The sequence below is a fragment of the Sprattus sprattus genome (assembly GCF_963457725.1).
Source record: "Sprattus sprattus genome assembly, chromosome: 20".
Lineage (NCBI taxonomy): Eukaryota > Metazoa > Chordata > Actinopteri > Clupeiformes > Clupeidae > Sprattus > Sprattus sprattus.
In genome coordinates this window covers 23,778,268-23,794,026 of record NC_137918.1, presented here as the reverse complement: position 1 = coordinate 23,794,026, position 15,759 = coordinate 23,778,268, and the positions used below count along the sequence as shown (strand labels likewise).

The 15,759-nt window shown below is 41.5% G+C and overlaps 2 protein-coding genes across 2 annotated transcripts; both read right to left on the bottom strand.

The window, feature by feature from the left end:
* Positions 1–127: 127 nt before the first annotated feature.
* Positions 128–9,663, bottom strand: ugdh (UDP-glucose 6-dehydrogenase). Its single transcript, XM_080858862.1, has 12 exons — positions 9,557–9,663; positions 8,759–8,920; positions 8,402–8,503; positions 7,975–8,175; positions 7,503–7,700; positions 7,201–7,348; positions 6,531–6,625; positions 4,458–4,588; positions 3,699–3,823; positions 3,467–3,558; positions 3,194–3,304; positions 128–244 (listed from the first exon to the last, which is right to left on the bottom strand). Exons 2-12 carry the CDS (start codon positions 8,918–8,920, stop codon positions 134–136), a joined length of 1,476 nt encoding a protein of 491 aa, XP_080714988.1. The 5' UTR covers positions 9,557–9,663; the 3' UTR covers positions 128–133.
* Positions 9,664–9,921: 258 nt separating this feature from the next.
* smim14 (small integral membrane protein 14) lies at positions 9,922–15,090 on the bottom strand. The gene is made up of 5 exons (XM_080859766.1): positions 14,956–15,090; positions 13,496–13,569; positions 12,651–12,699; positions 11,938–12,077; positions 9,922–10,905 (listed from the first exon to the last, which is right to left on the bottom strand). Exons 2-5 carry the CDS (start codon positions 13,565–13,567, stop codon positions 10,867–10,869), a joined length of 300 nt encoding a protein of 99 aa, XP_080715892.1. The 5' UTR covers positions 13,568–13,569; positions 14,956–15,090; the 3' UTR covers positions 9,922–10,866.
* Between the last annotated feature and the right edge of the window lie 669 nt (positions 15,091–15,759).

Below are 15,759 nucleotides of genomic sequence, written 5' to 3'. Positions count from 1 at the left end.
TCAGAGTTGTGTGGCCCTATAAGAGAAGGCTTGGTGTGAAGCCCGTCAGACGTTGGCCCTGTAAGAATGGAGTCGGCGTGAAGCACGTCAAGAGTTGTGTGGCCCTGTAAGAGAAGGGTCTGTGTGCGGCACGTCAGACTTTGGCCTTCTTGGTTGGAGGCTCATTGATGGCGACACGCGTCATTCCAGCAGGAGGGGTGAAGGGAATCCGGGCTGGTGTCACTTTCTTACCGATGGTCTCGATCTACACACACACACACACACACACAGACAGAAAAACAAACAAAAGCTTCTTGTAAGGTAGATTATAACAAATGGTCCTTTATCTTTAACTGACCAAAAACTACAATTCTTCAGTTTGATCTCTTCTCTCAGCTTCCAAAGTGTATAATTACTGTCAAGTCCAGATATCTTAGCACTTCGTTATGTACTACTCAATTCTTATTTGTTGTCTGTCCACCCTTATATCTCAGTTATAGAATGTAGGTCAGGGTTCTTGTTTATAAAATGTTTGTACGCACAGGTTATGATTTAGAATGTCTGTACTCTAAAGTCCACATCAAAGTCCATATTTATAAAAACTGTCTCTGATGTGGAAAAGAACCCAGCTCCACGTCAGGTTGTAACTCTTCTTCTAACAGTATGAACAGGGGTTGTAGTAGCCGTAGACTTATTTCAAGACTGTACACACACACACGCAAACACACACTACTTTCTTTGTGCATGGGTTGCAGAATGAGAAGTACGCCTACATAATAAAGTGAAAATAAATAGGCCTTTAGGGCCTACTTACTTCATGATAGCGTGGTCCATTAAAAACGCTATCGTTTTCCCCGAAAATTCGTAGGGTAGCCTAATGGACCAATCCTTACTGTTCATTTAAAGATTTTGGTCAATCTATTATTGCCGATAAAATGTCCAATTACTATGGTTAAGGAAGAGAATGGTGGTATTTGTGCTCATGATATTTCCGACAGCGCAACACGAAAGGGAATTTATGAATATGGCCTATTCATTTTCTTATCACCACAACACAAAAGTGACAAAGATTATCCTCTTAAACCATGGCCTCGGATTTCTATTGCTAACCCACAGACAACCGTTTGACCAGCCGTCACGGTCACGGTCAGCCGTTACGGTCAGATAAGATAAGATAAGCTTTTAATACCGTGAGGGAAATTCAGTTGTCATAGCAGCAAGGTAGTAGGAATCAAGTACATACATAAACATACAAAATAAATTAATACAAATTTGAATAAAAAATAAAATAAATAGATGAAATAATGACAACATAGTACAGCTCCACTGGCATACATTCCATAAAACTAATGTTTGGTTGTGGAGTCTGATGGCTACTGGCACAAAGGACTGGCCAAGGCACTTTGTGGTGTGCCGAGGAGGGATCAGTCTGTGGCTGAAAGTGCTCCCCATCTGCTTCAGCTGTATTAACCGTGGTTTATACATTCATTTCACAAAAGGTCTGCAGTTAATACTCGGGTGCGTCCTATACACAGGAATTCATTTAGTTTTCGGTGTATTATGAACTCATTTGAATATGAAATGAAAATGAACTTGTGTTAATATGAAGCTGCACAGGAACCCAGAGGGTCTCTAACTTTTTTACTATGCTAGCTATCTCTAGCTTAGGGAACCATTTTAACAGTTGGCAGCTGCTAGTGTGTGATGAACTCAGGTTAATTTGTGTGAATATTAACTGGTGAAAATGAACTCATTAATATGAAGCTGCACAGGCACCCCGAGGGGTTTTACCTTCAGCTCACCAATAAAATGCAGTCTTGGGTTCATATGATCACAAACACTTGCGGGTCATGTTAAATGGCTTCACATAGATATTACACAATCCTGAGAGAATGGATCAAAGGCTTAATGCGATATCAATGTAATGTTAGCGAATGAGGGAGGAGGGGTCCCCCCTCCACTCTGGCCTTCTCAAACACATTCATTTAATGATTGCAATTCCCACTGCAAGCCTTTCAGAAGACTGTCATGCATGGTACTAGGGTGTCAGGGGATCCATTAACAATTAGACTAAAACGTTTGGTGTCCATCCCCACACCACAACATAACACTAAATAAATGCTCAATAAATGATGTTCACAACGCCTGGGAATGGGGTATTTCTGGGTGTGTGCGTGGAGGGAAGGGTTGTAGGTGTATTTCTTTTGCTCAAAATGCCCTTCCCTACTCCGTATAACTTTTAAATAGCTAGTAGCGGTTGTACCACAACTACATGGCATGACGTAACATTCTATAAACTGTGGATAATACACAGGTGCCAATACCGGGGGTGTGTTTTTATACAACTACATAAAATATTGTAATGCGGTTTACATACGGTGCGGTTAATTGTTGGGAAAATATGGTACTATTCTATTTTGTCCAAAGTAAACCTACAACCTTACAAAGTATGACTGCAAGCAAAAGCTGATCGCATGGAAACACAAGATCCCTAAGAAACCCTAAGCACTGTCTGGAACACAATTATGCATATAAGAACATGGCAGTTGAGCTAGGCTACAGATTGTTTTTACAGGTGAGAATCTATTTAAAATCTGATGAAGAAATAATCATTGCTTTAAAAACTTGTATTTTTAGATACTGTTAAGTTAGGCTATATATTTAATTAAAACATGTTTATAGGCCAATTATATTGATAAAGGAGCATTTACAAGGCAGAGGCCTAAAACATTCAGCTGTGCACGATTTCACAATAATTTGTGTAGTATTGTGAGTAGAGCACGCATGTTTTGTATGCGTCCATTTTCTCTGAATCACATGTATGTACATTTCAGAAAGACCTTAGACCTTAAATGAAGGATGGTTTCTGCACAACCTGTTTTATGAAAGAGGCCCTGGGTGTGGGTGGGGGAGATGCTTCGCAGCCCGCCCTCCAATTAGTTGGTAGAATGCGTTTAAGGTGTGTTAGGTGTGTCGGGATGGGTTTGTATAGGAGAGAATGCCATTCCTCTGGTTCTGCCAGTTTACTGATCAATGAAGACAATATGCAAGTTTGCATTTAAACCCTATCCTACACTTAACTACGCTACAGCACTCAGTAGTGTATTTGTAGAGGAAAAACATACCGTATAAGTTACGGACTGATAAAATGGCCTGTTTCGTAATGCTGAGATGCTGATACAGCAGTGTGTGGGAGTGGGGAGAGAACCTGTACCTGGAAACCGATGTTCTGGAGCTGTGGGATCAGGTGATCTAAAACTCTCCGTCCATCGAATAAGAACGCTGGTTTCAGCATGCGGCCGTATATCTTCTCATAGTCCAGATCCTAGAAAAGACACCATCACTCACATGTTCAGACTAAGCACATATTCGGTGTTATGTAATGTAGTCCAGAGGACAGTAAGGGGAATTACCTTAAACATATATCACACACACACACACACACACGCACGCACACACACACACACGTGTTTAACTGTTTAATTACCTTAAACATGTCCCACTCTGTGCAGATGACCAGAGCGTGGGCCCCTTCACATGCATCATAGGGGTCCGTCGTCACGGTGACCAGGTCAGACACTAAAGAGACGTCAGACTATTAAATGACATCACCACCTATATATGGCTAACTACTATATCTCCTCACATTAAGATATATATTATACACACACACACACACACACACACACACACACACACACACACAGACACACACACACCTCTTTCTGGGTTGTCTCCTGAGAGGTCCTGTATGATCTGCTCCTTGAGTACTTTAGGGTCATAGATGTGCAGTTTTGCCCCCTCATCCATAAGATATTTAGAGATATGTATACTGGAGGACTCCCTGTTGACAGATTTACACACAAGGACAGTTAAATCAGTAAATGTCTCAGATGGTTTCAGTGTTCATCTTCCTTTAAGATTATGAATATAGGACCCAGTCTGTGTGGGAAATGAAAAGGAATTAGTTTATGGGTAACAAACATGACAAGACAAGGTCTTCAGCCCCAACAGACCTAAATCATTTATTAAAACACAAGATGGTTCAATTTGAATAAATCCCAAAAAGATTCAAATCTACAGGTCACAATGGTACTCTAAAAGATGAGTACTGAGATTTCACGACTAAAAAAATTACTTTTTTATTTCTAAACAAACATCACACATGTGCACTCCTAAAGGTATCCCATAGACAGTCCATGCCTAGGGCAAACATTGGTCTGAGGTTTCAACACTAGTACAGAATGACTTTTGCTCTGAGGCTCAAAAGTGTGTGTGTGTGTGTAAAAAAAAAAAAAAGGGTTGTTATGGGTGTGAGTTCAGTGGAGGAAAGTTTAGAGATTAAACTAACAAGGTGAAATGTCAAACAGATTCACTTTTCATGAGTACAAAACACAACAAAACAAACAGAATTTCAGGCTAAAGTCTATCACACAGGGTATGTCATTTCTGTCCGAGTGGTGTGGTTATGTGTGTACCTGGTGTCTCCGGTGTCCTTTTTGAAGGAGAAGCCGAGCAGGGCTATCTTTTTGCCCGTCACGGTGTTGAACAGACAATCAATGATCCTGCTAGCGAACCGTCTCCTCTGGTATTCATTCATGTCGATTACCTTCATGGTAACAGGGAGTAACACACCAGCATGTGAGAAACACACTCACACAGGTCTCGTTGGAAACACACATAATCTGTTCACTACTGTAAGGCCAAAGACAGCAGTTCTCATTTTCAGAACCTGGTTCATTGTATGATTCCTATGCACTATAGCAGTGGTTCTTAACCTTTTTGGGGGTACTGAACCCTGCCAGCTTCATCAGTGCATTCGCCGAACCCTTCGTAATTTGAAAAGTAAAATATGATTTCTTCAAAACGTAGGTATGTATAAAAAAACGGCCCGATATTGCTAGTGTGAACCGGGCTTTACTGCGTGTGTCTTGTCCCCTGCCGAACCCCTGAGAGTGGCTCAACGAACCCCTGGGGTTCGATCGAACCCAGGTTAAGAACCACTGCACCATAGGGTTTTGATCAGAAGTGAATCTGCTACTACTCAGGAGAACATGGCTGACTCATGGTTGTTCCTAATCTTCGACGGAAGCAAGTCCAGTGCAGTTGCCGTATTGGCAGTTGTGGATATCTGACAGTATTTCACAACCTTCCTTTCCAAAGTGAAAAAGTGAAAGTGACTATGGCAGAGGTGGTGTAGACACACACACACACACACTCTGAATTCCACCTCTGCATTTGACCCATCCAGGGTAGTGACACACACAGCACCCAGTGAACACACACAGTGAAGTGAAGTTACACTAACCCGGAGCAGTGAGCTAGCAAACACTAGCTACCTCTGATGGATTTGATGTAATTGCATTAATCCTGATCTTAATTCGGTCTTTTGGTGGCATGCGGCTTTGGTGGCCTGCTGCTTGTTTTCAGCAAGTAAAAGAGGTGACAAATATGGGCCAGAGTCTTTGTATGTTAGGCCTGCTAAAGCTATAATAAGTTCTGGAATACTGCAACTAAGTCCTCGTTAAGGAGAGAGTTAAGAGCAACCTCGCAGTCCAAAACTTAACCAAGCCTGGGATACTCAACCAGGCCTGGGGGATACTCTGGCCTTTGCAACAGCGCCTCCACCAGATCTCCTCTTCCCAAAATGCTGACTCATTGTGAGACATGACTTGCATGGAGGGCAAAGTATGTACATTATCTGTCAAAACGCACTGTTAATGACTTAAGAATAGCTAACCCATTGTGGCACTGTGCAATAACCCTGGATCATTAATCAAACCACTGTACAATTACTCCTGCAATCATATTTATTTATTTCACCCTCACTGTATAACCGTCATACTCATACCGTCTAATATTTATCCCTGCACTTCTTGGACTCTCCCACTTCTTCTATTGTTGTGTTACAATTCACAGCTCCTGTATATAGGCATTCCTCCTTGTATATACTTTTTTAGACTTCTTAAACCGTTGCACTGCTTGTATTGTTTTGTGTAAGCACACTGACAGCCACTTGACCAAGCCGGTTTCCTTGTTTGTGCAAACTTACTTAGCCAGTAAAACCTGATTCTGATTCTGATATAATAAGGGCGTTGTATTAATAATAAACTTTTATGAAACATGTGCTTATGTATGTAGGATCATGGCTTTTCTGTGTTTCTGCGAGTGTGTAACTTAGATTATTAGGTGCCACTGGGTCTGCATATGTACAAGAGCATGTTAAGACCAGAGGTGAAAATAAGGGTCGAACTGTCGACTTTGTGCAAAACTGCCATCCTTGCAAGACAGGGAGCCTCAGACATCAGAGATCCACCACGTGGTTACCCCTGCTGAACGCTAAACTTCTGACTATATATCATTGCTTCACTCAGCCTTGTGCTGTGAGTGAGCCCAATTGCAATTGTTGTTGTCTAATAAATATAGTTATAGTCATCTCCGGAGTCCTGAGGTAACTAAAGTACATTTCCACTGTTTACGTAAGTGTGTATGCTTGTGTGTGTGTTTATGCGTGTGTGTGTGTGTATGCATGTACGTGTCTGTCATCACACCTGTTGCCAATAGGATGCGACCTCAGGTAGGTTCAAAGCCTCACACAGATAGACCAAGTTCAGCACATCTTTCTTGAAACAACTCCCTCCGAACCCTGAAACAAACAACAAAGACACACAACTGAGACTTGACATTTGGTGCCCTTGAACACACAATAGAGCCCAATTCAGAGCTCAGACGCAGAGCCCTAACAGTGATGTTTAACACTTTCAGCCCTTAAGTCAGTGGTTCTTAACCTCAGTGGTTCTGTGACTTTTGACCTTTGGAGGCTCTGTTGTGCCGTAGTTTCTCAGTGTAATCAGATACATGCTGGGATGCCTGTATTCATGTTTGACTTAAGTAAAGAACGTGTTTTTGGAAGCAAATGGTTGACCGTCTACTGCGTGTTTATTTAGAGAAATACACCACAGGTTCTTAACCTTATTGGAGGTACTGAACCCTGCAAGCCTCCTTAGTGCATTCACCGAACCCTTCGTAATTGGAAAAATAAAATATGATTTCTTCAAAACATATGTATATATAAAAACGGCCCGACATTGCTAGTGTGAACCGGGCTATACTGTGTGTGTCTTGTCCCTGCCGAACCCCTGAGGCTGACTCAATAAACCCCTAGGGTTCGATCGAACCCCGGTTAAGAACCACTGCCTAAAGTGATTCACCCTTACTCACCCACACTGGCTTGGAGGAACTTGCTGCCGATGCGCTGGTCCATCCCGATGGCTTTGGCCACCTCCTCCACGTCTGCTCCAGTGGCCTCACAGAGCGCTGAGATGGAGTTGATGCTGCTGATGCGCTGTGCTAGGAATGCATTCGCAGCCTTACGACACATGAAAGAGAAAACTGCCTGAGTCAACTCATCATTCAAGGAAGACATTCATATACACAAGACAGATGTATACTACACTGACCGACAGGCTTGAATGGAACCCCATATCGTGATTATAATATTTGCTTTGTATGCGTGTCCTCACCAGTTTGGAGAGTTCAGATGACCAGGTATTTGTGGTGATGATACGGGCTTTGGGGACCCAGTTCTCATAAACGGCACACAAAGCACGGATGGCCCTTTGACCCTCTGATGTTTCATCTCCACCAATCAGCACACGGTCTGGCTCTTTCAGGTTCTTCACCGCTGTCCCCTCCGCAAGAAACTCTGGGTTAGACAGCACCTGCACAGCCAGAGAAGTGATAACATGACTATCAGTGTGTAAAATCTCAGAGACAGACACAGACACAGACACAGACACACACACACAGACACACACAGACACACACAGACACACACAGACACACACAGACACACACAGACACACACACACACACACACACACACACACACACACACACACACACACACACACACACACACACACACACACACACACACACACACACACACACACACACACACAGGCACACAGGCACACAGGCACACACACACACCTGTAGGTTGAGGCTGGGTTTGGTGTTGGCATCAAATATCCTCCGGATGCTCTCAGCTGCGCGGACAGGCACAGTGCTTTTCTCCGTGACAATCTTGTAACCATTGGAAACCTCAACGATGCGCCGAGCACACGCCTCAATGTACTTCAAATCAGCAGCACGACCTTTCCCCATGCCATATGTCTTAGTGGGGGTGTTCACCTACGACACAGAGGGCAATAAAAGGTCAACAATGACCACTGCCTTTAAAAGAAAGGGTAGGTACCCATGTAACTGGGTTATGTAACTGAGTTATGTTCAATTCAATGTTACTACACATTGGTATAGAAGTTCAATGTTTGCCTATATTAAGTGTGCACACAGGGATATTCTTTCTCAGGTACGCATCAACTAACATAACCGATTGAGAGACATGCGTGTGACTTACAGAGATGAACACCAGGTCTGCGTCTCTGATGGCAGCATCAATGTCAGTGGAGAAGAAGAGATTTTTACCTCTACAGGAGAAAACCACCTCACTGAGGCCTGGCTACAGACAAACAAAGAGACTTTAGAGAAGAGACACACCTCAGCATTACTGAGACTACACAATAGAGAGAAAGTTAAAAACCACACACACATACAATGGAATCACGAATTACACAGGTGGAATCATAAACAACTTATTTACATCGTAAGACTCAACGCGATACAGGCTAAGTTTATAAGTTCATTGCTGAGAGCTCTCCCTCTCAGTATTAGTATAAGTGAGTATTAATACGTGATGGTGTGCAGCTCAACCTACTTCATAAATGGGCAGTGTATCCGAGTTCCAGGCTTTGATTCGGGACTCATTCACGTCAACTACAGTGACACGGATTTTGGGGCACATCTGAGCGATAACACTGCAAGTGGGTCCCCCCACATATCCAGCCCCAATACAGCATATCTTCTTTATCTCAAACATCTAGGGACCAAGACAATTACATTTAGTCATTTGGCAGACTCTTTTGTCTAAAGCAACGTACAACGAGAGAACAGTCAAGTTTCGAGCAATAAGGACCTAGTGTAACAATAAATACTATTTTTCATAAGAAAAAGAAAAAAGTGCAGGAATGTAACTGCTTTAAGTGCAAGTTAAGTAGTAGTAGTAGTAGAAGTGCAAGTTAGGAAGGGAGGTGCTCTCTGAAGAGTTTGGTCTTCAAGAGCTTCTTAAAGGTAGGGAGGGACGCCCCTGCTCTGGTAGTGCTAGGCAGCTCGTTCAATCAACATTTCAGTTGGGCTATTAAATCAACCTATTACACTTCCTGATAACAAATCAAGAGAGGCTAAGCATAATAGCAACAAAACAAAGGCTAACAGAGTGGCCTTCTGCCAGCTTTTCACAAATAAATCCACTAGGTTGCTAATGATTAGACCTTTCAAACAATTGCTAATGTTTCAATTAAGTGTAAAGTTTCATTTATTTGGATCCGGTTGGTATTAAAGACATAACCCATTGGACAAGTTCAGCTTAGGGTCCTAGGCGAATGACATCCTGAAGGCTCATGGATATAACCAATGAGACGATATAAATACAAACAAAATCAGCTGCAAAACTTACCGTATTGATAAACTAGCCTGGGACACAAAACACAGGATAACGAAAATCACGACCACGACGTTCAATGGGCTAGTAGAGCACAGAAAGTTAACCGTAGTGGCACTTCACGTCAGTAGTGTTGTCGGCTTGATACTGTACAGTGTAGTCTTTAAGAACTCCGACCAACTTTGCCATCAAGCAAGCACAACCCCGTAACATATCTTCCGGAATTTGTGAACGGCTGACGTTAGGCCAATCAAAGCTCTCCACGTCAGCATGACGGCAAAGAACAGTCAAGGGATTTTCGAGGAGGGATTTTCGGCACACCTCTGAGTTGGCGTCACCACAGATGAGAGGACAAACGCAGACCATTGGTCCAGCCAACGTTATGTTTTAAGATCTTTATTAGAGATAAGGAAAAGTGCATAGTACAAGCCCTTTCTGTGATATGAATACAGTGTTTTGTATAGCATTATGTAGAACAATCATGATTAAATCATTAAACAAAAAAAAACAATCAACAGTACAATCTGATTAATAAGGCATAGTCTCCACAGCCATCTGAGGTTGCGGTAGTCACTATGACGTGAATGAGCCACTGGGTATAACATCATCATCCGAACATGTCTCCAAAAGGTCTGCCCAGATTTCGATAAAACTAAACTCCACCCATGATTCGTTTGCTTTGGATGCAGGCGGACACACACACACACACACACACACACACACAAACACACACACGAACACATACCACACACACACACACACACACACACTATGTCTCATACATTCTTTAATTTGAAGGGTTTTATGATTTAGTTAGTAACATAGCATCCAAACACACACACACACGCGCACTGTGTTGAAATAAGACCGTACAAACGTCATCACACCTCTGACTCATTACAAACATGTGCAAAACATTAAAGTTGGGGGGAAGGGTGTGGGGTCCTTCAAAGGTCTGCCTCTGTGACTTTATTCCGGTCTAGACTTCACAAGAACCCCAATTCACCCCATTTGACATCAGAAAGGAATGTGAAGAACCTCCACCCTGGTGTAACTGTTTCCGTTTCACAAACACATCACGCACACGCACACGCACACGCACACGCACGCACACACACACACACACACACACACAAACACACACACACACACACACTAAAAAACAGCCACCTGCAGTGCTTAAGAAGAGAATATGAAGCCACAGTTGAGCGGAGGAGCTGTTATTAAAGGTCATAAAGCGAACGATTACAGAGTGATGGCTGCTCAAGGTCAGAGGTTACAGCTCAGGTCCTTAGCCAGTGGTAAAACAGTTACCATAGCGATGGTTAATCCACAGGAGGAGCAGGTGGGTCCCTGTGCTCAGTCTACAAGAAAGAAATACAATATGCAATCAATCCAAATAAGCATGTCAGACGCGGTTAAAAACACTCTTACATGGAAACAAACTCACATGTACATTCATACTAATACCTACTGCAGTTCAGATACAGAATCAATGTCACAGAACTAATACACTGAAGAGGAAAACTATTCATGTCATGAGATTCTGAGACTGTAGTTTGTAGTACTGATAGGCCATAGTCTGGGAAGTCCCGCCCCACTTCTTCCGGCCAAATTGATTTTGCCTCTGCAGTGGGTCTGGTCAACTTCGGATAGCCGTTCATTTCAAGATTTCCAGAATCCTTGGAGCCAATCACAAACTGGCTTTTGGCTACCTGGCGCGCCATTGGCGGATTTACCACGGCTACGTTACAAAATCTACTGCACGGAGAGTTTTTAAACATTGGACATGGTGGCCGCCGAAGCACCGCAAAACTTCGATAAGGCAAGTTTTCTTTGAAAACAGAACAGAAACTTGCCCTGGAACAATTCATACAGAAAAAATATGTGTTTGCTTTATTACCGATCGTTGTATCGTTGTATAGTATCGTTGGTCTGATTGGTTAAAGGACTGTCCAATCAGATGGCTGAAGTGGAGCGCCGTTGAGAGTTGGCCAGACCAACTGAACAAATGGAATGCAGTGAAGGGGCAGGGAATTCCCAGACAAGAAAGGCCAGGCAAAATAGCCCATTTTGGAGCCAAAAATAGAATGAATTGAAAAATATTTTTTTCAGCATAGATCATTTCTCTGAGTGGTCCAGAACAACATACTAAAAGTCCTAAGAAATCCTAGTTGAGGAAATATGTTTAATTCTCATCAATCTGAGATGTGTGCTAATAATGCATGGCAAAAAAATTTACACAATGAAAGTACCCATGAAAATTTCAATATTTTGTATTACAAGTTTCTTTGAAAATGAATTTTAATATGCAAATGAGCTATACACAGTCGAATTTTTTTTTCTGAAAAGGCTATTTTGCCTGGCCTATGATGGTAGTTGAGCTGTTCACTTACATGGTGGGGTCTGCAGTCTGCAGGCCCATTCCTCATGCTGAGGGGGCGTAACAGGAAGAGGATAGCTGCCAACACCATCCACCCCATGATGATCATCGGCACGGTGAAGTCTTCACCAGCTGAAGAGCTCGGGCCAGGCACTACACACACATAGGGAAATGAAGTCATCAGATTGCTTATGAGTCAGCTAAGGGGAATACTTCATGAAATCACTTACAAATTATACATCTATTCATTTCATTCAGAAAACAATTATGCATATCTAAAACTATCAATAACTATGAGCACCTAATGAGTGATATTGAGGCTGGCACTATGATTAAGTTTTATTATGTAAGAAACTATTTCAGTGGATAATTGAGAGATTAAAATTCTCTAAAATACATTAAAATACTTACAGCCGTATTTAACACCCAAGTAATAATAATAATTCATTTTATTTTTAACGCACTTTTCTTTCCAAAGAATCTCAGAGTGCCTACATATTAGAAATGAACTATAATAATACAATAAAATTAAGAACAAATTTAAATATTAGCACAATATTTAACACAAGGCCAGAAATGCCTTCCTGAATAAAGTACATGGCTACATTAGAACATGACAATATGCCTATGGTTTTTGAATGTATTTTTAAGTATGCCAGTCTATGTGTGAAAATATGACTACTTCTATGTGCAACTACCCTTGGGTAGTATTATTAGAGGACATACTCTCCTGAGGGCAATCTGTGTCTGTACAATAGGACTGGGACTGCCGCAGCTGCAAAACATTGCAAACGAGCAAGCGTCTTAATTGCATCAGGAAACAACTTTCATCACACATATCAGAAAAGAGAATATCTACACTGCCTTGTGGGGTTATTTTGGAACAATGTTTCCAGATTAGGCTGAAATGATATCAACACAAGACTACCACAGGCTCTGTGGTTATCGGAAAAGTATTACAACTGTTTCATGAAGCCATTCATCTTTGCATTTATTTTCAATTCTTACACAATATTCCATTCCAACTAGATCAGCCCTGGAGGACTTGTTTTGGGCCATTTTGAACTAATCACCCCAAACTATAATTGTAATAGTTGTTTGCACTGAGCAGCTCTCTTTTAGGTGTAAGTTTGAGAAGAGTATACTACTGGCTCCCCCTGCTGATTATAACACTAACTTCAACCAACAAAACAAAGATACTGCAGAAATAGCTTAAGAAGTAGGGAGTTTGGGTTTGAAAACAAGCAAATCTAACTACTGAAAAGGCATGCAACAAACACCAAAAACATGACAGCGGTCATTGATAAAAAGGCTTGCTAGCATGGCAATGTATGTCTTTTGCTGATATAGTTGTGACGATGTGCTGCGATAGCTTTTGGTACATTTTCACATGCTTACCATGAAAATACAATGAAGGGTAGGTGTAAAATGAAGGTATTGCTGGAATTAAGTCAATTGATGTATTGAAAAGGAACAGACTTATACTCTGAAAAGACTTAATAGAATACATGATTAAAAAGAGCACAATAAGCTCCAACAAGTATATGAGAGAGAGAGAGATCCAAACTCACCAGGTTGATCAGTCTCTTCATGGCATGCTCATGAGAGCAGATGCATTCACAGGGGTCAAATCCATCTGCCATATCTGTTTGATAAATACACAAAGCAAAGTGTTAACACAGGGAGGGCTGTTAGGGCAAAGGAAGGTGTTTGCATATTGTACAGACCACTGAGGCTTCTTTAGCATGAGTTTGCATCAACAGCAAACACACATAAAAAAATGGGTAAACCAATAAAACAACAGCTTTTATTAAAAACATCTGTGCACTCATTCATAATATCCCTGTACACTGGTCATGCAAAATCTTGCCTCAAGCCTACATGAGACTTGAATGCATAGTTAATCAAAGGCAAATTGGGACAACACAGCCAGAACTACCCCAGGGACTATTCTTTTCCCGTCAGTGTAATGGGCTCTCATTAAACACTCCATCTGATTTCTGAAAATCCTCTCATTAAGCAGTGTAGATGCAAGCAACTCTGTTGCACATAATGTAAATTACACTTTAATCAATGATTAGTGCGAAAACCTATAGCTGAACAAGTATTAACATGCAAACAGTCCCTACGATGTTTCTTTGAGCATTCAATGTTCAAACACAGCATGATCAGATAAATCCCTTGCTTTGCAGAGAGCTAAAAAAAAGAGTACAAACGCACAAAGCAGACTATTATTACAACTCATCCCAACCCAAGAATTGTGTTAGAATGAATTATGGCATAGGGATTCTGAACAGGGACGTTTCACCCAAAGTCTTTAAACGTAGGCTATCTGTGAAAGGTGTTGTTAACTCTCTATTGGAGTTTCACATACTTTCTACTCTACGTTTCTGTCATTAAGCTGAACATTAGGTTTATTATCTAGCTGGTCTACCAGGATGTGCTGTGATGGTCAAATATGAGGTTATTTGTTAAGAATGCAGCTGTCAGTGAATGCAAATATGCTATGTGGGTCAGGCCCATCTAGATAGTACACAGGATGCCAACCCGGATGTCCGTGTCAACTCGTTTACAAAAGCTTTCAAACGGGCAATACCATTTCTCTCCATTCACCCAGGCTACTTCTCACACAGACTAAAGGAGCAGAATAAATTGAGACTTCGTGATCTATAACAAACACTATGGTAACCCCTAAAAGACAGAGTCAAAAACGGATTCAGCCGACGTGATATAAGTTGTCACTGCCTGTATGTAGCCTACATACAAATGAAATAGCCGAAGCTGCCAAAAGTGTAAAGAACTCTGTAAGAATTGTTATTAAAAAATGTCAAAGTAAAGAAGCAAACATCGCAAGTCGTCCAGAATGACAGTATGGACCTTTTGCATTTAAAAATATCTAGGCCTAATATTGAACATAAGATAACTGGTTTCGTCCATTAACATCATTTGAAAACATTAGTAGCGTAGCCTACAAACAGCTATTGAAGTAAGACACTGATTATCGACACAATGATTCGACCATGCAACTTACTTGATGATTTCAACGGATAGATGTTGCAAATGATATGCGTTCGTTTTAAATGGCAATTTGACAGGAAGAATACAAAATTCTAACACAAAAGGTAGAGCTACACTATCCACAAACGACAGCTGGTTTGGTTTGGTTTGTTTTCTTTAGGCTACTCATCAGCCACGTCGATGGGTCACGCGAGATTTTAGTTTATGGGGCGTCAAGCCGGTTTTCGCCTATACATGTCTATGGGTTTTCGCGTTCATCTCAGATGCTTCATCCAATCGACGTGGTGCTATGCTTAAGCGCTAAATTAGTAAAAGTTGCATAGCAGCAAGTAATGATTGGTAAAAGCAGAACATGGTTTGCATGTTTAAAAGTGGAATAAACTCATGTATAATATAGAAATGCACCACCAAAGACCAGACACAGGCAATGATTACTAGACCTTCACCATCATTCTTAACTGTGGGATGTATTACATTGGGAAATCAAATCCTCAGAAATAGAAGGATATAGCAGAGAGGGAAGGAAACTGGACAGGAATGAGATCTGGCCACCAATGTAGGCTACTTGTGGGATATACATTGAGTGCTTTTCAGTTTTAACTGTCAAATGGTTTGGAGACTCCTGTTTTACACTTCTTCTGCCTGTAGCAGCAAAATTATTATTCCTCAAATTCAGAAGCTCTTTTAAATGAATGTTTGCTTGTTTCTGTGTCTTTACCATTTGGTGAATATTGTGAATATCTAACCTTTGTCATCATGAGCAACCAACCTGGGGTTTGCCTATTGTAATCCTGCACTATGCAGGACACGTTTCATT

Bases quoted from the DNA above. Each gene is read 5' to 3' on its own strand.
- ugdh (XM_080858862.1), bottom strand. From the start codon at position 8,920: ATGTTTGAGATAAAGAAGATATGCTGTATTGGGGCTGGATATGTGGGG. The intron at 7,349-7,502 runs GTGAGGACACGC...ATGTGTCGTAAG, and splicing joins CATCTGAACTCTCCAAACTG to GCTGCGAATGCATTCCTAGC. The intron at 3,305-3,466 runs GTAATTAAACAG...TGTCTTTTCTAG, and splicing joins CAGAGTGGGACATGTTTAAG to GATCTGGACTATGAGAAGAT.
- smim14 (XM_080859766.1), bottom strand. From the start codon at position 13,567: ATGGCAGATGGATTTGACCCCTGTGAATGCATCTGCTCTCATGAGCAT. The intron at 12,078-12,650 runs GTATGTCCTCTA...ATGTGTGTGTAG, and splicing joins CACAGATTGCCCTCAGGAGA to TGCCTGGCCCGAGCTCTTCA. The intron at 10,906-11,937 runs GTAAGTGAACAG...TCTTTCTTGTAG, and splicing joins CAGACTGCAGACCCCACCAT to ACTGAGCACAGGGACCCACC.